Source organism: Pleurodeles waltl, chromosome 5 (assembly GCF_031143425.1).
Source record: "Pleurodeles waltl isolate 20211129_DDA chromosome 5, aPleWal1.hap1.20221129, whole genome shotgun sequence".
NCBI classification, from domain to species: Eukaryota; Metazoa; Chordata; class Amphibia; order Caudata; family Salamandridae; genus Pleurodeles; species Pleurodeles waltl.
In genome coordinates, this window is record NC_090444.1 from 756,823,701 (window position 1) to 756,847,974 (window position 24,274).

Consider the following 24,274-nt stretch of genomic DNA (forward strand, 5'->3'; position numbering starts at 1 on the left):
AATTAAAAGTCTCTATCAGATATTGATTTCAACTATAAACATCTGACTCTGGTTCTATACTAGGATTTCAGCGACATTTTAACATTTCACGCAGCACCAGAGATATTCAAGAGTACAATCAGTTAATGTCAACGCCACAAAATAATCACTAGAGTAGGGCTGTCATCAAATGCATTTGTTACCCTCAATCCTTTGAGATATTCTAGCCACAGTAATAGCAAGAGGGAAGCAGTGTTAAAGATGTCCATGAAACAAATGCAGAGATAATGGACATCCATCAAGAATACCTTTATCAACTTTATGAAGACTTTTACTTTGCTAATGCAACTGATGATAGGTATCCACAGATTTTTCATATTTTTAAATATTGCCTTATAACTGTCTGCTTCACTCGATTGTGAAATCTGGGAAATTCAAACAAAAAACCCCTTATCCAAATGATCTGGTGAGATAATTAAATGAGGGACAACATACTTCCCTAAGTATAAGACCATTTTCTCATCAATGCCTAGTGAAGCCAATGGAGAAAATATGAGTCATGTAAGCTGAAGAGTTTTAAAAAGTGGTTAATGTCCTAGAACATGTATGGATGTGCCCAGGTTTATATAGTCTTCTAGAAGAAAATTACCAAGTTTCCAAAATGTGTAAACGGTTTCACCTTGATAGTAAATATGAATTTCCGACTAGCAGATGGGGTGAGGGAAGCCACACCAGTCTTCAATGAGAACCAATGATCATGAAGTAAAGACCAAACATTCTGGAGTGATCTGAGATCATTGTACTTTATAGTGCATTAGGTTCACTTGACTATTAAATATGGAAGGCTCTATACCTTCTACACCTATTTTACAATGTTTTACGTATGCCACCACCACAGACTATGAAGCATATCTGGGTTTCGCCATGTAGTCATTTTTGGGCCAGTTGTACAAAATTCGAATTTTACATTTTCTAAATACCAACCTTTTAGAAATTGCTATTTAGAAAATGCAAAATGGAATGTTCAAAAATAGCGATTTCCTAAAAGCGATTCATACAGATTAGGAATCGCTATTAGGACATCGCTATTTGAGAATGCTAAACCATTCCTTAAAATGGGCCTCTTGGCTCATAGGTAGGAATGACTTTGCATTTCCTAGTTTGCGATTTCCTGATAACAAATAATTATATGCAATACCAAGGGTAACTATGGCCCTAAGCCCCCGCTTGATGCACCCCAAAAACAGATGGTGCACATGTAACATCCACAAATGCCCTAGGGACATGTGCTTGCTACATGTAACTTTAAAAAAAATATTTTGGGTGCATTTTTGAAAATTAGTATATGTTACCATCGATTTGGAGTCAATGATAATTTTATTTCTTAAATGTCCATTTTGCATTTAGGAAATGTTTTGTACATGTGGTTTGGAAATCGCAAATAGGAATTCCCTATTTGTGATTTCCTATTTGGGAATCACAAAATGCGATTTCCAATGGGTAGAAATCTCATTCTGTGATTCCCTAATGGCCTTTGTACACATGAAAAGGCCATTTAGCATTTCTTAAGGGAGCAAAAAATTTGATTTGGTCTGTTAAGAAATGCTAAATGCTTTAGAGAATCTGGCCTTTCATTCTTAATGAATGAACAGATGAGCACTAAAATATAACAGGCCTGTAGATTAGTGAAATATGTTCCATAATGCATCACTTCCTATTAAAAAGGTACCCTTTAAGTGTGTGTGAGTGGATATCAGCACATCAGTGCAAATTCTCAGGATGGATGCAAGTATGTCCTCCATTCAAATTTAGTTTTATTAAACTTGGATCAGGTAAATACCTGGCAAGATTGTCCCATTCCTTGGTGCACTTCTCTAAAAAGACTTCCACCACGTTCATTCGGTCATGGTAATCCCTTGTCCTTTGTAGATCCTCTTCCCTCTGTTGTAGCAGGTTGCCTGTGCTCAAGCACAACTCCAACCACTGGTTGTTAACATGTCCGATTTCTGTGTGCTCTTGAGACTCCTGTCCATTCGTCAGCTTGTTCACTTTCTCCATCCAACTGGTGACTGCACTTTGTTTGGCCTGCAGCTTTTGACCAAATTCCTATTAATAAAGGAAATTATTATTGTGGATGCTTTTATATAATTTCTTTAAAATAGCTATTAAATGATCGTTATGTTTGAAAATAGTACATTTTTAAAGCTTCTCTACCAGTCCTTCAGTATTCAAGTTATTAGAAAATGTCTATACAATAAATTCTACCATGCACGTATAATTTTGGAGCTCCAATTGCAGTTATCGTTTGAGAGAACTATTACATTTGTAAATAAGGTCAAAGGATGTATTAGGGCATAACTTACTTCTAAGAGTGACATTACAGAGCATTAATGAATTGACTGTGAGCCTATGTGTAAGAAGGCTGGCCAGTTGGCAAATGAAGGTGGCTGTGAAGACATATGTTGGTGTTTGTGAGCATGCACTATGGTGATTGTTTTGATGTATGAACGTAGGTGTGTTGGTGAATGATGGCACTTGTGCCGGGTGTATGATGGTGGCTGTGTGAGCTTTTGTTTGGGGAATATGGATGTTTACTTGTAGGTGTCGGTGCAGGAATAAGAGTGTGTGGTTGTTTAGCAGACTGTATGTGGCATTACACTGGTGGTTGTATAGACATATAATTAAGATGTACAGACACCGATGATGGTGATTGGATGGCCTTATGATGGTGGGTGTGTTGCCACAGGATGTAGTTAATTATGTGCTATATTTCGCAGTATGTCACTTTTTGTTTGAAAAGGTGTGTGAAGAGACAATGACAGTGTGTCTGATTATACTAAAAAAAATGGCTGCTCTTATGTGTAGTTGCAAATTCTGAAGATTTGCTCCTGCGCTGAGGAGAGTGCATTAGTGAAAGACCGGGTTGTGGTTTGAAGCCCACGCTCCATCTTTCGCTACAGGTAGACAGGCTCTGTTAAGAAGGGGAGAGGCATCCTTTGTGCAGGTAGATGCAGCCAATTATTGTACTTGTCTGCAGGGGAATGCCTGGGGGAACCCTAGAATACCTTTGCACACATGTATGGAATGTCCTCTGGAAGGTGGAGACACATTGACGGTGTGTCATCTCATATGTGGGGCACAGTTAGCGTGCCTCCTGATTACTTCTTTACCATTTTGGCCTTGTCTTTAATACAGCTGTGCCTTCATACAGTGAGGGAACACTCCTTCCTGATTGTGCCTGCACACAATGTGCAAAAGCGTGGACCATATTATAGAAGTGTCTGCAGAAATATCATTAGCCTCTTCTACAATACCAAAGTAACCCAGGGATGGAAGAAGAACTCAAATACCTGCTACACTTCCAGGTCACCTGATGATCAGTAACAGATGATCACTTTAAACCAGACATCAGTCTGTGGATTTACCTTGATCTGCTGCACCATGTTCTGGGCAATCTTCAGTTCTAGCTCAGCCCGCCGCCTCTTCATGTTTTGCAGTTGCTGCTCTGCATCCTGAAAATAGCCTGACAGATCAGACTTCAGTTGTTTGACGTCTTCCCAACCCTGAGCTAGGTGCTGAGAATGCAGCATTCTTTCTTCAATCTGCAACAGATATACCACACATCAGTGTTTCAATCTGGTTTTAAAGCACATAAAGTCCATAATCATTTCCTTTTACTAGTCCCAGGGAAATACAAGAGACAGACAGGATTAAGGTGCAGAATATTGAATGTAATCATTAGCATCACTACAGAACATGACCTGGATAGAACAATATCATGGAGCTCCCTGAGCAGCAACTGCACAGGCATATGAATGGACCCCTTCAGCAGTGATGTTGTGGGTGCACCTCACAGCTGACTCATGAGTCACTGGATGGCCTACCCTCCTAGATGCAACTATGGGTGGACCACAAGGGTAGTATCAAGACTGCTGCCTCTCTTAGAACAGCTAAAGTGTATTGCACACTTGATGAATTGGAAGCCGATGTAGAAGACACCAAATCCAGTAACAGCTCAACAATTAGCCCCTAGATTAGTTTACCCCACATAATGAATAGGAAATATTATGACTTTTTTGCCTCAGGGTCCATGATTGACCCAAACTACAACGATATTCAGAAACTCCAATTCATCTACTCAGACAACTGACTCAATGTTTGTGTAGAAGTTTATAAATGTCAGAAATGCTCTACACTCCGCGATGACTTGGTTTAAAATGAGACCTCCTTGATCCTGGCATACATTGGTTTATATTCTCCCCCTTTGGTTTTGTAATGCCTACATATATTTCACATTTATATGGTCCCTATAACTTTACTCCTAGCTTTAACTATTTGTGAGTCATAATGATGGAAAGGGCTGAATAGAGACAAGCCTCTACGCATGCCTGAGGAGATCTTCTCCCCAGACTGACTTGGCGCTCTGGAATATTCAAGATAATTTTGTGCATTCAGCTGGCCCCAACGTCTCAAATAATAATTCCCTTCACCATCTATGGGGACTTCCCGCTAATGCGGTCTATATCATATGGTGTCCTTGCCCTCTGATCTATATTGAACAAACAACCCAGCAGGTAAAGATATGTTTTGGGCAAAATCGAAGCAGAATTCATTGTGGAGTAACCACTACCCCTCTTGCATCTCATACACTGAGAATTAGCACTCAGCCAACGATATCAGATGACAAGTACTGGGTGTGGCAAAGCTGTCTGTGAGAGGAGGGGATCTCTCTCTTTCATCCTACGACTTGAATGTAAATGGATTACCATGAGTAATTCCATTACAAATGTACTGAACTCTTTTGAGGAACTGAGAGAATATGTTTTTCTACTTCAATCATGATATATACTGAATTCCTCTAGGAATAGAAAGCATTTAGATTTGCTCTATGAGTGTTGTAGACTAAATTCTAGTACAAGGAGCAGTACTTGTGTTGTAAATATCAATGTATTACTATGCATGATAACTTGTAAATGTGTTTGTTTCAAATACTAACAGCAAACTACATATCCCTCCACCCACTTCTGCTCTTTACTCCTGCCCATCATTGGGCATTTGGTATTGGTCAATTGGGCATTTAAGAACTGCTTCCAGTTACAATAATGCTTACTAATCCCTGGTTTAGCAATTCATCTGTGACATAATGACCACTATTAAACAGTACAACTTCGTACTTCGTGACACCTCGTGCTGAGGACTGACGTGAATGACTAATTTCAAGCTTTGTTTTTGAGCCAACTTGAATGCTCAGTGATGGCTGCCCTACGCTGTCTCCTACCTTATCGGAATAGTGACTTTTCATGTCGGGCTGTCACTCAGTGGAGCCCATCCTACTGAATATGGCTCTCTAATTTTGTTCACATTGGCAGCAGCAGCTCCTGGATTATTTAGGGGTAATTTGCATCCTTATCAGAGATTGCCCTGGTTCATTTATTTATTTCCTTGGAATGCTCATCCAGTTTTATTTGAATTTTTACCTCCTCAGGCCAAATTCCCCTGAGTAAATACAAATCTTATCTATTGCACTAGGGTGCACATGTATTTTTTTCCAATTGGGACATGTCCAAAATTGTAATTATTAATTTCCATCCTCTATTAATCCGCATCTGCCAGGTAATTTCTACACATGCGCTCATATTTTACACAATTTAAGACCACCATTTTTCCCTAATCCCTTTCTATTAATTAGTACAGGTGTCCCCAGATTCCCTTAGACCAAAGGTTTTAAACTTTTTGATGCCTTGCCCCCCCAGTGGAGAAAAAAATAATAGGCCCCCTGTAGGAGGCAGGTGCATTCTTCAAACCAAAAGGCATAACAGTAAACTGATAATGCCCTCCAACGGTAAAGAAAGCTGTCTTAGGTTTAAGATCTTCTAAAAGCTTGATTTGCCAATACCCTGCAGTCAAATCAAAAGTGCTCAAATACTTGGCAGATGCCAGTGTATCTATCAGCTCATCTGTCCCTGGGTATAGGGTGAGCATCAGTCTTTGTTATTGTATTGAGCCCTCTGTAATCTATACAGAACCTCATCTCCATTTTTCCATTCTCAGAGTGAGGTTTGGGCACAAGCAGCATGGGCTGGGCCCAGGGGCTTTCAGAGTGCTCAATTACCCCTAAGTCAAGCATTTTCTGAACTTCAGATTTAATGCAATCTCTGACATGGTCAGGCTGCCTATAAATCTCACTTTTGACAGGTAAATTGTCTCCAGTATCAATGGTGCACTCACACCATGTACCCTGACCAGGTTTCAGAGAAGAGTTCCGAAAACTGACCCAAGAGGTTCTAGCAGTCTTCCTCCTGAGACTCAGTAAGGCAGTCTGCAAGGATAACTCCTTCCACTGATCCATCAGCTGCACTGTTGGAGAAGAGATGAGGGAGAGGGTCACTATCACCTCCCTGTCCCTCATCAGTGGCCATGAGCAGGGTTAAGTCAGCCCGTTATAGCAGGGCTTCAGGCGGTTCACATGAAGTACTCTAAGAGGACTACTAGGAGTGCCTGGGTAAACTAAATAAGTGACCTCACCCTTCTTTTCCACTCCAGTACCCACACCTTCTGTCGTGGTTGGTAACCTGTCAGGATAGCCTTCTGGTCATGCCATTGTTTCTGTAACTCATGGCTTGCATGAAGGTTTTTAGTGGCCTTTTCATTGTACTCAGCCATTCTTGATCTTAGGCCAAGCACATAATCCTCTAAATCTTGTTTAGGGGGCTTCAAGGGTTGCTCCCACCTCTCTTTCACAAGAGCTAATGGATCCCTAACAGGGTGACCAGAGAGGAGTTCAAAGGGGTGGTGGCTCACTCCTTTCTGGGGTACCTCTCATCTCCTTCTGAATTTCTCAGAGAGTCCCATAATCATGCCTTTGAGGGTTTGTTAAACCTCTCAACCAACCCATTTGTTTGGGGATGGTAAGGTGTGGTGAACTTGTAGGTCACACCACACTCTTTCCACACTGCTTTCAGGTATGCAGACATGAAGTTGCTACCTCTGTCAGACACCACCTCTTTTGGAAAGCCCACCCTGTAAAAGATTCCCAGAAGGGCTTTGGCCACTGGAGGAGCTGTAGTGGTCCTCAGAGGTATAGTTTCTGGATATCTAGTGGCATGGTCCACTACCACTAAAATGAACCTATTACCAGAAGCGGTATGAGGGTCAAGTGGGACAACAATGTCAACCCCTACCCTTTCAAAGGGTACCCCAACCAATGGCAGTGGGATCAAGGGGGCATTTGGGGTGCCACCAGTCTTACCACTGGCTTGGCAAGTAAAACAGGAGCGACACAACTCCTTTGTGTCATCTGACTTGCGAGGCCAGTGAAAGTGAGGGACCAGTCTGTCCCAAGTCTTACTTTGCCCCAGATGTCCAGCAAGGGGAATATCATGAACTAAGGTCAACAAAAATGTGGTATACTGCAAGGGAATGGCCAGTCTCCTGTAGGCACCAGGTTTTGTTCCCTTGCCTCAGTGTATAAGAGATTGTTTTCCCAGTACACCCTATGGGTGTCACTGATATCCCCTGCCTCTCGTTTGACAGCTTGCTGTCTTAAACTCTCAAGTGTGGGACGGGTCTGCTATGCCACACTTAACCCCTCCCTGGCAGGCCCCTGCACCTAAAAGCTCAGCTGTGTCAGCGTGCAGCTCCTCATGTGTAGGTTCTGTCCAGGGAGTTGACTCCTCCTCCTCAAAGGGGGAATCATCAGTGGAGGGAGGGATAGTGGATAATTTCTTACCCTTTCTACCCCTACTTTTGGGAAGCTCTTTGTCCATTGTACCAGGATCCAAGTTTCCCTGTCCTCTTTGCTACTTCGCCTGAGCCCTTGTCAAAGAAAAGATATGCCCAGGAATGCCCAGCATGGCAGCATGGGCCTCCAACTCCACCTCAGCCCAAGCTGAAGTCTCCAAGTTGTTCCCTAGTAGACATTCTACAGGTAGGTCTGTGGATACCACAACTTTCTTTGGACCAGTAGCACCCCCCAGCCCCATCTTATTTGAGATCCACAACAGCCATGAGGTGGCTTACAGTGCTGTTATGGGCATCTGTCACTTGGTACTGATGACCAAGTAAGTGTTGCTCAGGGGCGACCAGTTTTTCAGTCACCATTGTGCCACTGGCGCCTGTGTGTGTCCATGTAGGCCTCAACCTGAACACCATTTATTGGCGGTGGTTGCTTGTACTAATCCATATTAAGGGGACAAGCGACAAGGGTGGCAATGTCAATGCCATCATCAGAGACTAAAACAGCCTCAGTGGTTTCTCTAACTAAATCAACCCCCACTACACTTCCCAGAGTCAGCCCTGCTACACTCTTGGATTGACTGTTGGTAGTGTTATTTTTCCCACCACCACTGCTATTGCTAGGGGCACTGATTGAAGCAGTGTGGGTTGTGGTGGTGGGAGGCTTGGTGCTTTTCTTTGGGCAAGCACTATCTCCTGCCCAATGGCCTTTGTTCCTACAAATATAGCACCAAGGCCTTTTTTTCTTATGGTGTGAAGAGGATTAAGACCCACCCCCAGACGTTTTTTTGTGGGCCTGATGATGACTCTTTGTTTTTATCTTTGTCCCCACCCTTGTCAAGAGACTTACCATCCTTCTTCTTGTCCTTGTTACCCCCTGTATGAGCTTTTCTGCTCACTCTTGTTCTGACCCATTTGTCTGCCTTCTTTCCCAATTCTTGGGGAGAGGTCAGATCTTAGTCTAACAAGTACCGGTGCAACAAGTCAGACACAGTTATTCAAAATATGCTCTCTCAAAAGCAGATTGTATAAGCCATTATAATCAGACACTTTGCTGCCAGGTAACCAGCATTCTAAAGCCTTAACAGAACAGTCCACAAAGTCAACCCAATCCTGTGTTGCCTCTCTTTTCTGGTTTCTCTGAAATCCTGTATTGTTCAGTGGTTAAGCCAAATCCATCCAAGAGTGCAGTCTTAAGAATACTGTAGTTGTCTGAGTCTTCTTCTCTGACAGTGAGAAGTCCATCCCTCCCTTTGTCAGAAAAATACAACCATACAATAGTATCCTACTGCATTTGAAGGACCCTTTGAACTTTGCTGGCCCTTTCAAGTGCAGCAAACCACTTTTAAATATCATCCCCCCCCACCACCTTGTATGGGAGAACAATTTTATGCAGGTTTCTAGAATCAACTGTGTAATTCCTGACCCCATAAATCCTGAAACTGCTGCTGCTGCCACCAAGGGGTACTACTCCAACCCCTGCCTTTCCCTTTCCACGGCCAAGGCCTCCTTATCTAGGGCTAGCTGTTGCTGCTGCAGCCTCAGCCTGGCCTCCTCCAGTCTCAGTTACCTGAGCTCCCTTTCTATGGAGTCATCACCTGGAAGTTGAACCATGGGATTCCTCACACAGTGAGGTGATATGTGAATGGGCAGTGGTAGACATCTCCCTAACCTTTGTGACCCTAGTGACTTGACCTCTGGGTGTGAAGGGAGCCCTACCTGAATGACTACCCCTCCCACTACCAGCTACACTACCGGGTCTGCTAGGGGTAAGGTCTTTGGAAGAGCCCTCCCCTTAACCTGAAGGATGATTTTCTGATTCTAAGGGGTTAGAATCTCCCTCTACCTCCTCCTGCCTCTTGGCATGCTCCTGATCATCCTGAAAAAGGAGGCTCCAATGGAAATTCTTGTTGGGGTTCTTCCTCACATCTAGTTTCCTATCTGTGCAACGCCCCTTCAGTTCCTTAAAGGTCATGCCCTCATATGGAGTACCCATGACCTCAGAGCTATACCCAGCAGTACACATGATGTGAGTGTGTTAGTATAGTGTAGGGAAAATCATAATCTACTTAACATCTAGGGGGTTATTCCAACTTTGGAGGAGGTGTTAATCCGTCCCAAAAGTGACGGAAAAGTAATACGGCTGGTGGTATATCCGTCACTTTACCGTCACTTTTGGGACGGATTAACACTCCTCCAAAGTTGGAATAACCCCCCTAGTCTCTTGGAAAGTAAGTAAGAGACTAGAACCTTGTACTAGGTATATGTGTATAGCTCTAGGTATAGAGTAGTCTTTCTTGTGGAAAGCAACAGGTGACAGAGTGATAAGACAATTGCAAGTACTTATCCCACTGCTGCCACCAATGTAGGAGGCTGGCCTGGTTTGTAGTGAGTACCTAAGATACTTACACCTTATACCAGGTCCAATTATCCCTTATTAGTGAAATGTAGGCAGTGTCTAGAAGCCAGGCTTTCTAGAGGTAGTGTGGATGTGCAGCCACGGCCCAACTAGGAGACATATAATGCTCATGCAATACCACTGTACTCACACAGTACTCACACACATGTAAGAAGATCCTCAGTGTTACAAAAATAAAGGTACTTTATTTTGGTGACACAAATGCCAAAAATACCATAGAGACTATACTCCCTTAGGTGTTTAGTAATACACAAATTACATACACTAGTATACAGAAATAGCTGCAAAACAGTTAGAAAACAGTGCAAATATTGAAAATCACAAAAGTTAGAAATAGGCCTAGGGGAACACAAATCATATACTAAAGAAGTGGAATGCGAAAGTTGGTTTTCCCACCTAGGCAAATGTAGTGTGTAGAGGGGTGCTGGGAGTATTAGAAAACACTAAAGGTAATCAATAGAATCAACCCTAGAGACCATGAAAGCAGGAGTAAATGACAGTAACTTTCCTAGAACACTAGAAAGAAGTTTATGCAAGAACCAGAAGAGACTGCAAGACACTGATGATGGATGCCTGGACCTGAAGACCTGTGGAAGAAGGGGACCAAGAAGCAAAGAAGAGTCCAGGGAGAACAGGAGCCCCTGCTAAACCAGATGAAGGTGCAAACGAAGAACCACCAGTGAAGAATAAGCCAGTTATGCACCCAAAAAGACAGATACAGGTTCCTGGTTGGTGCAGATGATGTCCCATGCCAGATGAATGATTGCAGTCTGGTGTGCGTCGCTGGATTCTGCCAACAAGTCTTGGCACACGCAAAGCTCACAATTAGCAGAAAATGGAACTTCCCGGGAAAAGGAGGGACCCGGTGGACTCTACTTAGGAGAAGGAGTCAGGGGGGGCTCTCAGCAACTCAGAGAGTCCCCAGAAGACCAGGCAGCGTGAACATGAGCTCCACAACTTGGGGACAAAGAAGGTGCAAAAGGAGGCCCACGCAGCACTACAACCAAGGGTCCCACGCCGCCGGAGAACCACGCAGGAGGCTGTGCGTCGCAGGAAGGAGTGCTGGGTACCGGAGCTGCACGGTGAATGAAGAACTTCATGGAAGGATGCCAACAAGCCTTGGCAACTGCAAAACACATAGTGCACAGGGGTAATGTCTTGCGTGGGGAGGCAAGCTCTTACCTCCACCAAAGTTGGACAGTAGGATGTCAGGACCAATTGGAATACTTCAGTCCACCAGCCGTAAGGAAGGATCCACACAGCTCTTCAGGAGAGGGGACCCATACTACGGTCGTCGATGCAGAGAGGTGCCTGCTGAAGCAGGGGAGTTACTTCTTCACTCCAAGGGAGATTTCTTCATTCTTTTGGTGCAGGTTGAAGGCAGGCTGTCCTCTGAGGATGCAAGACCAGGAAACAGTTTCAGCTGCTGGCAGGAGCTGAAGATACAATGCTGCAAAAGTCGTCTTTGCTTCTTTGTTGCAGTTTTTAGAGTTCCTGGATGGTACAGATGCAGTTTCTTTGATGAGAAGGTGAAGTAAAGGATGCAGAGGATTCCTGCTGAAGTCTTGCAATCAGAATCTGAAGAACCAACCAAGAGAGAGTTCCTAAATAGTCCTGAAAGGGGGATTGGTCAGCTAAACAGGTAAGCACCTATCAGGGGAGGGCTCTGACATCACCTGTTGGCACTGGTCACTGAGATGCTCCCAGAGTGCCCTGCCAACTTGGAATCCAAGATGGCAAAACCCAGGGACCCTCCAGAGGAGCTCTGGGCACCACCCCTGGGGTGGTGATGGACAGGGGAGTGGTCACTCCCCTTTCCCTTGTCCAGTTTCACACCAGAACAGGGCCTTGGGGCCCCTGAACAGGTGTAGACTGGATTATGCAAGAAGGCCACTATCTGTACCCTTCAAAGCATTTCCAGAGGCTTGGGGAGGCTACCCTTTCCATGTCTGTAACACCTATTTCCAAAGGGAGAGGGTGTAACTCCCCTCTCCCAAAGGAAATCCTTTGTTCTGCCTTCCTAGGCTTGAGCTGCTCAAGCAACAGGAGGGCATAAACCTGTCTGAGAGGCGGCAGCAGCTGGGGCTGCCTGGAAAACCTCAGATGGTTCTCTAAGGAGCCCCCAGAGTGCATGGAATCATACAAGCAATTGCTTGCAAAAGCCTTGGGGTATGATTCCAACATGTTTGATACCACACATGCCTATGTTTGAAGTTACCTTTATGTAGATGGGCATTGATAGTGATCTATGTCCAGTACACGTGTAAAATGGTGTTCCTGCACTCATAAAGTCAGAGAAAATGGCCCTGGAGGTTGTGGGAGCACCTATGCTAGTGCAGGAGTGCCCTCACACACAGGTACTCTGCACCCTGCCCTCAGGGCTGTAGAGCCTGCTATAGGGGTGACTTATAAGTGACCTGGTGCAGTGTAAATGGCAGTGAAAGGGTACATGCACCTTTTCATGCAGGCTGCAATGGCAGTCCTGCAGAAGCCCTTGCATGGGCTCCCTATGGGTGGCAAAAAAATGCTGCAGCCCATAGGGATCACCTGGAACCCCAATGAGCTGGATACCTAGGTAACATACACTAGGGACTAATAAGGGGGGACCACTATGCCAATTTTGGGTGAAATACTGGGTTACCAGTATGCGGTGACAAAATTTAGAGGACTGGGGTCCTGGTTAGCAGGGTCCCAGCGAACACAGCCAAGCACACTTACATCAGGCAGAAAATGTGGGTAACCATGGCAAAAAGAAGATATTTTCATACACCCCCTAAGAATGTTTCACAATTATTCTGTTAAGTTGGCACTGTTTAACTATGCAAAAGCTTATTTAAACATCACAGTTAAGTTCTGTTACCTTTTAAATAATGCAATAAATGTTTTTCTGCTTAAAAATGCAGTGTTATCTGTACAATGCTTCTTTTGGCCAAAGCCTGGCGCCCCTCCTGGGATCACTTGGGGCACCCCTTGAGGTGCCCACCCTAAGTTTGAACACCCTGCCTTAGATGCTTGTATCTTAATTAAGGGTCAAAACGTTGTTAACACAGATGAGTAACAAACAAAGGAACTGCTAATTTTGCTACTGATACAAGAAATCATCCTTTTCCTCTACTTTTACTGTTTATTTGGTTTTGCTGTGGTTGTAACGCTGGGGACACATTGTAATGTGTTTCTGTTTGTGTTTTTATGGACATTCTGTTGGAATGTAATGTTTGAAGCTATAAAATGCTTCTTTTTTTGTTCACTTATTATTGTGGGGGTATTAGTCGACTTATCAATAATGTGTCATCTATTGCATGATATTATCTAGCCTTCTAATTTAATATCCTTTATCAACTGACACAAATGAGAACCACTGTTACATAAATATTGTGTAACGAGTTTCTCTTTTAACTTAATAAGAATCTAAACATAATAGGTCATGGGAGGAGATAGATTTTTCGGTTTTATAGAACCATTAGAGATCAGATGGGAATGATACTGTAGCACCTCAGACATCCTTTGGAATCTGGCTTACAACAGGTTTTCAGTGACAAAGTGTTGCAGGGCATGGGGGTACGCTTCTGCAAGGTCAGGCATAATGCACAATTCAAACTTACTCAATATATTTCACAGGGTCTACCTCACACTTCAGAGGCTTCACCAGCCCTTTCCCTCAGTCTTCCCTGGTTCCTCCACATGCCATACCAGACCAGCTTACCTGACACAAACTCTATGGAGCTGCACTCAGTTGCAACTATTTTGGTCAGGGGTCCTGATGATGCACTGAGATGAGAGGCTGCAATATCCTAGATAATCATGGGTGCATCTTGGTGGGAAATATATTCCTGCCCCAAGAAGGCGAAGTTGACCTTGACTACCTGTTTATTGGACCTGACTCTTCAATTAGCCATAATAGTGATTACCAGATGATGGAAATCTTCTGCCCCTCTGTCTTATGTGTCCTGGCATATCGAATCACAAAAATAGACTGCATAATGCAGGGAGCAAAAGTTCAACTCGGACAAACCCTGATTGAAGATTCATGAAACGATCTTGTGCAAGAGCACAAAGATATCTTTAAAAATGATGACAGACCCCATGCATTATTAAATCTCCTTATGCAATCTTACGTTCTTGAACCGTTTGGCTAGATTTTATGCTTACTAACATATATTTTTTACCTTTTGTATCTGTAGCTAATGCCCCCACATCTCTCCCCCGACCCTTATCCTGCTCCTTTCTGGTCTGGACTTGACTGGACAAGCATGGCCCTTCCATGGTTCTAATTTTGCAGATGCACTACAGTTGCTCAGGCAAACAACTTTACTAAACCTGCAGTGAACTGTTGGTGAGCCTCCTACCCAATTTGTTCGGGTGGAAGGGATAAGGGAATCCACAGTTATTATTAGCTGCAGATTAAATAATTGCATTTTCAAATTTATAATGAAACACATTATTTCATTTTGACATTTTGTTACATCATTTGCCTAGCCCACATTACCATACAGTGAAATTGTGACATCACCAATAATGCAAAACAAAATGGTTGACTTATGTTATAATATAGAAAAGCAATAAAAATGCTTTGTGAAAAAACATCATAACAAAACACTAAAAAACTATGCTGTTACATATCAGGAGAAACCTGTAACATAGGGAAAATAATTAATTTTGAAGAAAAAGAAAGTTACAACATGGAAATATAAATACAAGCCTACAGAGCCAAAAGGTTAACCTGGAGAATTGGAATGGTGATTAATATACAAAGGAAAACTGAAAGAAAACAATGTGAAAAATAACAGGTGTTAGGGCGCCATACTGAATCAACTTTTTCCAAAGTATATGGACTCTTGCACCACATTGTGCCCCAGATTGAAATTATATTTGTATGTTATAAAGGGAGCTCACTGTAAATTCAAAGACAGCTGTTATAGCTGAGCTGCATTCACACCTGCCTTCCTTTCACTTCCATCTACTAAGACCTGACAAACAAACAATGCTGGGAGAATTCTGAAACTATTGGTGGTATTTTATGTTTCTTTTGCAAGTGGGAACACATGCCAGCCACACTGCTACATCTGTGTCACTAATAATAATGACACAAGTCCCCTGGAGTGGGACACAAATACAGACATTGTATTGTTATTAAGGGAAGAGACACGTCACAATGATTTACTCTGCTTAGAGAGAATAAAATGTTCATTCTTACACTATCTTACTCTGTGGAATGTTAAGTAGATTCATGATAATGCATATCAAATGACACAGCACATTTATCGCAAATGTTCACACATAATATATCCTAATTTGACTGGTAAAAATAAAGACCAAGCCTTGACATAGCAAATCATATGATACAACATCTGGACAAAATACACTCTGCAGTTCTTAAAGTCTTTGTGATGCAAGAAATTAAGGAAATACAATTTAAAAAAATACAAATGTAATAGAGTTTGTACCAATAAACAGTCACAATGGTATAGAGAGGAAGTGCCTACTGAGGCCCAGCCTATTGGAGGAAGGACACAATGGTGAATAACATCCACTATGAATCAAGTTAAGACGCTCCATTCATATACTCCAGTAATGCATGTCAGATAAAATTGTGTCTTCAGGGCAACTCAGACCTGATTCCTAGTGATATTCCTTGGGGCACAATAAGTAAAAGCCTACAAAATCTAGTTTCTTTCACTAGCAGGATAGAAGAATACGTTTACCCTCACACTTGCACCTTAGGTGACAGCCGATATTTTGTTTTATTTTGATATTTGTTGGGATATTTGTTATTATTATGAGATTTGTTTTTAATGTGAGTTTATATGGGTGATTTTACCCTGAAGAAACTATGTGGTATAAGTATAGAGGTGTATGTGAGACGTTACTCATATATAGCAGCATACACACTATGGAAATCAAGACACATCTGCCACCATGAACCACCATGACAACAACAATCACGTTACTTCTCGACATGCACTTCAGCTGCTAACTGGTCCTTTACACCAGCTACGGCCTCTGTTGTGCAGCAGCAAGGGGTTGAAGGATAAGGTTGTAACAGCCACAATGGTAACTGGGGTGGTTTCAATGGTACTGGTGGATAGTCTGGTCATCTGACCGTCCCAACATTCTGCCTTTTCCAAGGATCCACCCAGAAATGATCATAACAGCTTGTATATTAAGGTGAGTGATATTCAATCAATAATTGTCGATCCACTGATATAAGGAGTGTACACTTCAGGGGTATGTTTTCATTCTGACTTTGAGTTAAGGTTAGTATTAAACACTCTACATTTTCCAGGCAATGTGTGTGCTGATAAATAGGAAGGAGTGATATACCATTTATAGTGAGTTTTGAATGGTTTTTACAAACAAAACCACAGGACAGAGGCACTACAATTGAACGTGTGACTAGAGTAACTGAAACTGAAGTGGAAATTATTGGCTCCAATGCCCTCTATGGTCCAAGAACATGGCTTGCTAATCATTTTAGAGAGGTCAGGATTTGAGCTAATTTCACAGGTGTATCAGCCCTGAAGAGACTGATTACTTAAAATTACTTCCTGTCAATATGAAGTCCTCTCAGAGGTGCCAAGATATACATTTTACCAGAAAAAGCACTAATGACCTATTAGGAGAGAACATGTGATAATGTCTCGAAATTTTTGAAGTTTTTTCTTTGTTTCTAAAAATGTTATCTTGCTTACTAGTAGAAAACAGAATAATATAAATAATTTGCCTGACATACACATGTTTACAGGCAGGCATTACTATACCAAATCAACACAATTACTCAATATCTGCCTATCAGTGCACAGATTTTGTAGAATCAAATTCAGAAGACTGTACCTAAATTCAGATATACGGGAAAATCTAACAAAAAACATATTGGTTATCTTCAGTGGCCAAAAACTCTCAAAGGCACTTCAGTATTTATAAGCTCCCAAGGTTCCTAATAGCTCAACTCAGACAAAACAGAGATCTTCATCCTGGGGCCCCACTCCCACCACCTGGGATGAGTCCTGGATGCCAACAGCCCTTGGAACCGCCCTTGCCCCCACTGACCACGCACGCAAACTTGGTATCATCCATGACTCCTCGCTATCCATGGTCCGCCAAGTCAATGCTGTCTCATCGTCGTGGTCCCACACACTTCATCTGCTCTGGAAGATTTTCAAGCGGATCCCGATAAAAACAAGAGGGACGGTCACCCACGCACTCGTCAGCAGCAAACTGGATTACACAACACACACTATGCTGGCATCACGAAGAAACTTCAAACAAGACTCCAGAGAATACAGAATGCAGCGGCCAGATTCATCCTGGACATCCCCGGCCACAGCCACATCTCCACCCACCTGAGAAACCTGCACTAGTTCCCGATCAGAAAATGCATCACCTTCAAACACCTGACACACGCTTACAAGGCACTGCACATCATCGGACCAACCTACCTCAACCACCGCCTATCCTCCTAAGCCCCCTCCAGACAACTTCGCTCTGCTCAACTGGCCCTCGCTGCCACCCCTCGAATCAGGAAGACCACAGCAGGAGGTAGATCATTCTCACACCTCACGCGCAAACCTGGAACACGCTGCCACTCCATCTCAGGCAGTCCCCCTCGCTGAATCAGTTCAACAAGGACCTCAAGACCTGGCTCTTCCACTGATCAATGCTCCTTCACCAGACCCCATGGGTGAGAAGTTGTACTATACAAATAACTGATTGATTGATATTTCCATTTGATCTGATTGTTCACAAAATATATGTATATGTGGAGAACTAGTACTTCCAGGGTTTTTAGTGTTTGCTATACAAAGCTTAACAATCAAACCTGCATAAAATCAAACTGCTGTGTCAGAGCTAGCTGGTGAATATGGCAGAGCAGCATCTTTGAGCTTGTAAGTAAAGAGAAGCAAGATGACAGAATATTCACTGAAAGCCTGAAAGTCTACTCCCAATATTCAAAGACAGAATCCACAGGAAAGAGTAGGAGAAGGTTGAATAACTATTAGTTTTTTCAAAGTTCATAAATCATAGCACATTAAATCTGCAGCAGTGTCAACATGCAAATATCCGAACATATTTAGGGAAAGGGTTCAGTGTAAAGAAGAACTGATTTGAAGACTTCACTAGCAAAATAAACACCAATACATACTCATTGAAAAGGTCAGCTATTGCAAGGTTTGAGGCTATTTAACTTAACTCTTCCAGGTAGTCATACATGAGAAGAGATATTTACAATGTCAATTATTCCTTTCGAAAGTATACTTAGATCTCTTTCATTTGTTTTCTGTATAAGTCTTTTCAGATTGTTTTTCTCCACTCCAATTGAATCAAACCGGAAAATCTAGGTATTGGCAATAATACAAATTAAGAAAGTGTGAACAATTTATGTTTTAGGCTTAAACAAACAACTGATAAGAAAGAAATGAAGGGCGATATATATGTGAAATAAAGTTAGCTTCATTAGGTAGTGAGGGAGGCCTCAAAATTGAAGCAGTTCAGCCCAAGGTGTTGGGCTGGATTGGTCCCATTGGAACTGGGTCAAGAATGATTTGCTTACGGTTGGGTCAAAACAAAGGTGGCATGGAATGCAAAGTAACAACAGACCACAATGCAGCCTGAGTAATAATCAAAGGCTGAGATTAATTTAAATATTTCATTCATCACTTTAAGGTATAATTTAGGGCAGGTGTCTCCAACTTATTCTGTAATGAGAGCTACTTGTGGGTAATGGACACCATTCCGAGCCACTAATATTATTAATGCTGTAAAAGTGATTGAATCAGACAGGATTATATTAATGGCCACCATGTGCATGATTATCAGCAATGAACACCTCTGTGGACAAGGCATGCTTGACAGCAGTGATGTAAAAATGGATTGGTTGATTTAGAATACATCTACATAAGTAATATATTACTGGTATAGGTTAAATGCCCCTGGCACAAAGGTAATAATACTGGTAATAAGTGTCCTAGTGCTATATTATTTTTCACTCAAATCTCAACTTTAAATAGATTTAGGAAATTCAAACATTTTTCCCCAAATGTTGGTTGTAGGAAGTTGGCTCTGTATGCACTATTTCAAAGTAAGGAATAGTATGCACAGAGTCCAAGGGTTCCCCTTAGAGGTAAGATAGTGGCAAAAAGAGATAATACTAATGCTCTATTTTGTGGTAGTGTGGTTGAGCAGTAGGCTTATCAAAGGAGTAGTGTTAAGCATTTGTTGTACATACACATAGGCAATAAATGAGGAACACACACTCAGAGACAATTCCAAGCCAATAGGTTTTTGTTATAGAAAAATATATTTTCTTAGTTTATTTTAAGAACCACAGGTTCAAATTCTACATGTAATATCTCATTTGAAAGGTATTGCAGGTAAGTACTCTAGGAACTTTGAATAATCACAATAGCATATATACTTTTTACATAAAACACATTTAGCTATTTTAAAAGTGGACACAGTGCAATTTTCACAGTTCCTCGGGGAGGTAAAGTAATGTTAGTTTTTGCAGGTAAGTAAACCACCTACGGGGTTCAGATTGGGGTCCAAAGTAGCCCACTGTTGGGGGTTCAGAGCAACCCCAAAGTCACTACACCAGCAGCTCAGGGCCGGTCAGGTGCAGAGTTCAAAGTGGTGTCCAAAACGCATAGGCTTCAATGGAGAAGGGGGTGCCCCGGTTCCAGTCTGCCAGCAGGTAAGTACCCGTGTCTTCGGAGGGCAGACCAGGGGAGTTTTGTAGGGCACCGGGGGGGGACACAAGTCCACACAGAAAGTACACCCTCAGCAGCGCGGGGGCGGCCGGGTGCAGTGTGCAAACAAGCGTCAGGTTTGTAATAGGTTTCAATGAGAGACCAAGGGGTCTCTTCAGCGGTGCAGGCAGGCAAGGGGGGGGCTCCTCGGGGTAGCCGCCACCTGGGCAAGGGAGAGGGCCTCCTGGGGGTCACTCCTGCACTGCAGTTCCGGTCCTTCAGGTCCTGGGGGCTGCGGGGGCAGGGTCTTTTCCAGGCGTCGGGATTTTGGATTCAGACAGTCGCGGTCAGGGGGAGCCTCGGGATTCCCTCTGCAGGCGTCGCTGTGGGGGCTCAGGGGGGATAACTTTGGTTACTCACAGTCTTGGAGTCGCCGGGGGGTCCTCCCTGTAGCGTTGTTTCTTCACCAGTCGAGTCGGGATCGCCGGGTGCAGTGTTGCAAGTCTCACACTTCTTGCGGGGATTGCAGGGGTCTTTAAATCTGCTCCTCTGGATACAAAGTTGCAGTCTTTGTTGAACAGGGCCTCTGTTCTCGGGAGTTTCTTGGTCTTTTGGAAGCAGGGCAGTCCTCTGAGGATTCAGGGGTCGCTGGTCCTGGGGAAAGCGTCGCTGGAGCAGTTTTCTTCTGAAGGAGGGAGACAGGCCGGTAGGTCTGGGGCCAAAGCAGTTGGTGTCTTCTTCTTCTCTGCAGGGTTTTTCAGCTCAGCAGTCCTCTTCTTCTTTAAGTTGCAGGAATCTAAATTCTTAGGTTCAGGGGAGCCCTTAAATACTAAATTTAAGGGAGTGTTTAGGTCTGGGGGGTTAGTAGCCAATGGCTACTAGCCCTGAGGGTGGGTACACCCTCTTTGTGCCTCCTCCCAAGGGGAGGGGGTCACATTCCTATCCCTATTGGGGGAATCCTCCATCTGCAAGATGGAGGATTTCTAAAAGTTAGAGTCACTTCAGCTCAGGACACCTTAGGAGCTGTCCTGACTGGCCAGTGACTCCTCCTTGTTATTCTCATTATTTCCTCCGGCCTTGCCACCAAAAGTGGGGCCGTGGCCGGAGGGGGCGGGCAACTCCACTAGCTGGAGTGCCCTGCGGTGCTGCAACAAAGGGGGTGAGCCTTTGAGGCTCACCGCCAGGTGTTACAGCTCCTGCCTGGGGGAGGTGATAGCATCTCCACCCAGTGCAGGCTTTGTTACTGGCCACAGAGTGACAAAGGCACTCTCCCCATGTGGCCAGCAACATGTCTCGAGTGTGGCAGGCTGCTAAAACCAGTCAGCCTACAAGGGTAGTTGGGTAAGGTTTCAGGGGGCACCTCTAAGGTGCCCTCTGGGGTGTATTTTACAATAAAATGTACACTGGCATCAGTGTGCATTTATTGTGCTGAGAAGTTTGATACCAAACTTCCCAGTTTTCAGTGTAGCCATTATGGTGCTGTGGAGTTCGTGTTTGACAGACTCCCAGACCATATACTCTTATGGCTACCCTGCACTTACAATGTCTAAGGTTTTGCTTAGACACTGTAGGGGCACAGTGCTCATGCACTGGTGCCCTCACCTATGGTATAGTGCACCCTGCCTTAGGGCTGTAAGGCCTGCTAGAGGGGTGACTTATCTATACTGCATAGGCAGTGTGAGGTTGGCAAAGCACCCTGAGGGGAGTGCCATGTCGACTTACTCGTTTTGTTCTCACCAGCACACACAAGCTGGCAAGCAGTGTGTCTGTGCTGAGTGAGGGGTCCCCAGGGTGGCATAAGACATGCTGCAGCCCTTAGAGACCTTCCCTGGCATCAGGGCCCTTGGTACCAGGGGTACCAGTTACAAGGGACTTACCTGGATGCCAGGGTGTGCCAATTGTGTAAAACAAAAGTACAGGTTAGGGAAAGAACACTTTCAATTCAAAACATAGCATCAGCAAAGGCAAAAAGTCAGGGGGTAACCATGCCAAGGAGGCATTTCCTTACACAACCCCCCCACCCCCAAACGAAAGAGGATGAGACTAACCTTTCCCAAGAGAGTCTTCATTTTCTAAGTGGAAGAACCTGGAAAGGCCATCTGCATTGGCATGGGCAGTCCCAGGTCTGTGTTCCACTATAAAGTCCATTCCCTGTAGGGAGATGGACCACCTCAACAGTTTTGGATTTTCACCTTTCATTTGCATCAGCCATCTGAGAGGTCTGTGGTCAGTTTGAACTACAAAGTGAGTACCAAAGAGGTATGGTCTCAGCTTCTTCAGGGACCAAACCACAGCAAAGGCCTCCCTCTCAATGGCACTCCAACGCTGCTCCCTGGGGAGTAACCTCCTGCTAATGAAAGCAACAGGCTGGTCAAGGCCATCATCATTTGTTTGGGACAAAACTGCCCCTATCCCATGTTCAGAGGCATCTGTCTGCACAATGAACTGCTTGGAGTAATCTGGAGCTTTTAGAACTGGTGCTGTGCACATTGCTTGTTTCAGGGTGTGAAAGGCCTGTTGGCATTCTACAGTCCAGTTTACCTTCTTGGGCATTATCTTGGAGGTGAGTTCTGTGAGGGCTGTCACTATGGATCCATATCCCTTCACAAACCTCCTATAGTACCCAGTCAAGCCAAGGAATGCCCTGACTTGAGTCTGGGTTTTTGGAGCTGCCCAGTCCAGAATAGTCTGGATCTTAGGCGGAGTGGCTGAACTTGGCCTCCACCTACAAGGTGTCCCAAGTAAACCACAGTTCCCTGTCCTATCTGGCATTTGGATGCCTTGATAGAGAGGCCTGCTGATTGCAGAGCCTTCAAAACCTTCTTCAGGTGGACCAGGTGATCCTGCCAGTTGGAGCTAAAGACAGCAATATCATCAAGATAAGCTGCACTAAAGGACTCCAAGCCAGCAAGGACTTGATTCACCAACCTTTGGAAGGTGGCAGGGGCATTCTTTAAACCAAAGGGCATAACAGTGAACTGATAATGCCCATCAGGTGTGGAGAATGCTGTCTTTTCTTTTTCTCCAGGTGCCATTTTGATTTGCCAGTACCATGCTGTTAAGTCAAAGGTACTTAAGAATTTGGCAGCACCTAATTTGTCAATTAGTTCATCAGCTCTAGGAATGGGATGGGCATCTGTCTTGGTGACAGAATTAAGTCCTCTGTAGTCCACACAAAACCTCATCTCTCTCTTTCCATCTTTGGTGTGAGGATTGGGGACTAAGACCACTGGGCTAGCCCAGGGGCTGTCAGAGTGCTCAATTACTCCCAATTCCAGCATCTTGTGGACTTCCACCTTGATGCTTTCCTTAACTTGGTCAGACTGTCTGAATATTTTGTTTTTGACAGGCATGCTGTCTCCTGTGTCCACATCATGGGTACACAGGTGTGTCTGACCAGGGGTTATGGAAAAGAACTCAGCAAACTGCTGCAGGACTTTCCTACAGTCAGATTGCTGTTGGCTAGGGAGGGTGTCTGAATAGATCACTCCATCCACTGAGCCATCCTTAGGGTTTGATGAGAGGAGATCAGGGAGAGGTTCACTCTCAGCTTCCTGGTCCTCATCTGTTACCATCAACAGATTTACATCACCCGTATCATGGAAGAGCTTTAGGCGGTTCACATGGACCACCCTCTTGGGGCTCCTGCTAGTGCCTAGGTCCACCAGGTAGGTGACCTGACTCTTCTTCTCTAGCACTGGGTAAGGGCCACTCTATCTGTCCTGAAGTGCCCTGGGAGCCACAGGCTCCAAAACCCAGACTTTCTGCCCTGGTTGAAATTCAACCATTGCAGCCTTTTGGTCATACCAAAACTTCTGGAGCTGTTGGCTGGCCTCAAGGTTTTGGCTTGCCTTTTCCATGTACTCTGCCATCCTTGAGCGCAGGCCAAGTACATAGTCCACTATGTCTTGTTTAGGCTCATGAAGAGGTCTCTCCCAGCCTTCTTTCACAAGAGCTAGTGGTCCCCTTACAGGGTGGCCAAACAGAAGTTCAAAGGGTGAGAACCCTACTCCCTTCTGAGGCACCTCTCTGTAAGCGAAAAGCAGGCATGGCAAGAGGACATCCCATCTCCTTTTGAGTTTTTCTGGGAGCCCCATGATCATGCCCTTTAATGTCTTGTTGAATCTCTCAACAAGGCCATTAGTTTGTGGATGATAGGGTGTAGTGAATTTATAAGTCACTCCACACTCATTCCACATGTGTTTCAGGTATGCTGACATGAAGTTGGTACCTCTGTCAGACACCACCTCCATAGGGAAGCCCACTCTGGTAAAGATACCAATGAGGGCCTTGGCTACTGCAGGGGCAGTAGTCGACCTAAGGGGACTAGCTTCAGGATACCTAGTAGCATGATCCACTACTACTAGGATGTACATATTTCCTGAGGCTGTGGAAGGTTCAAGTGGACCCACTATGTCCACACCCACTCTTTCAAAGGGGACCCCCACCACTGGAAGTG

General features: G+C 44.1%; 1 protein-coding gene across 1 annotated transcript in view; it reads right to left on the reverse strand.

Moving 5' to 3' along the window:
- Nucleotides 1-24,274, reverse strand: part of SYNE1 (spectrin repeat containing nuclear envelope protein 1) — a 1,478,055-nt gene that overhangs the window by 706,645 nt on the left and 747,136 nt on the right. Inside the window, exons 75-76 of the mRNA XM_069234720.1 lie at nt 3,405-3,581; nt 1,820-2,085 (exon numbers count right to left, since the gene is read on the reverse strand). Coding sequence (XP_069090821.1) covers nt 1,820-2,085; nt 3,405-3,581 — 443 coding nt within the window. The remainder of the gene's footprint in view (nt 1-1,819; nt 2,086-3,404; nt 3,582-24,274) is intronic.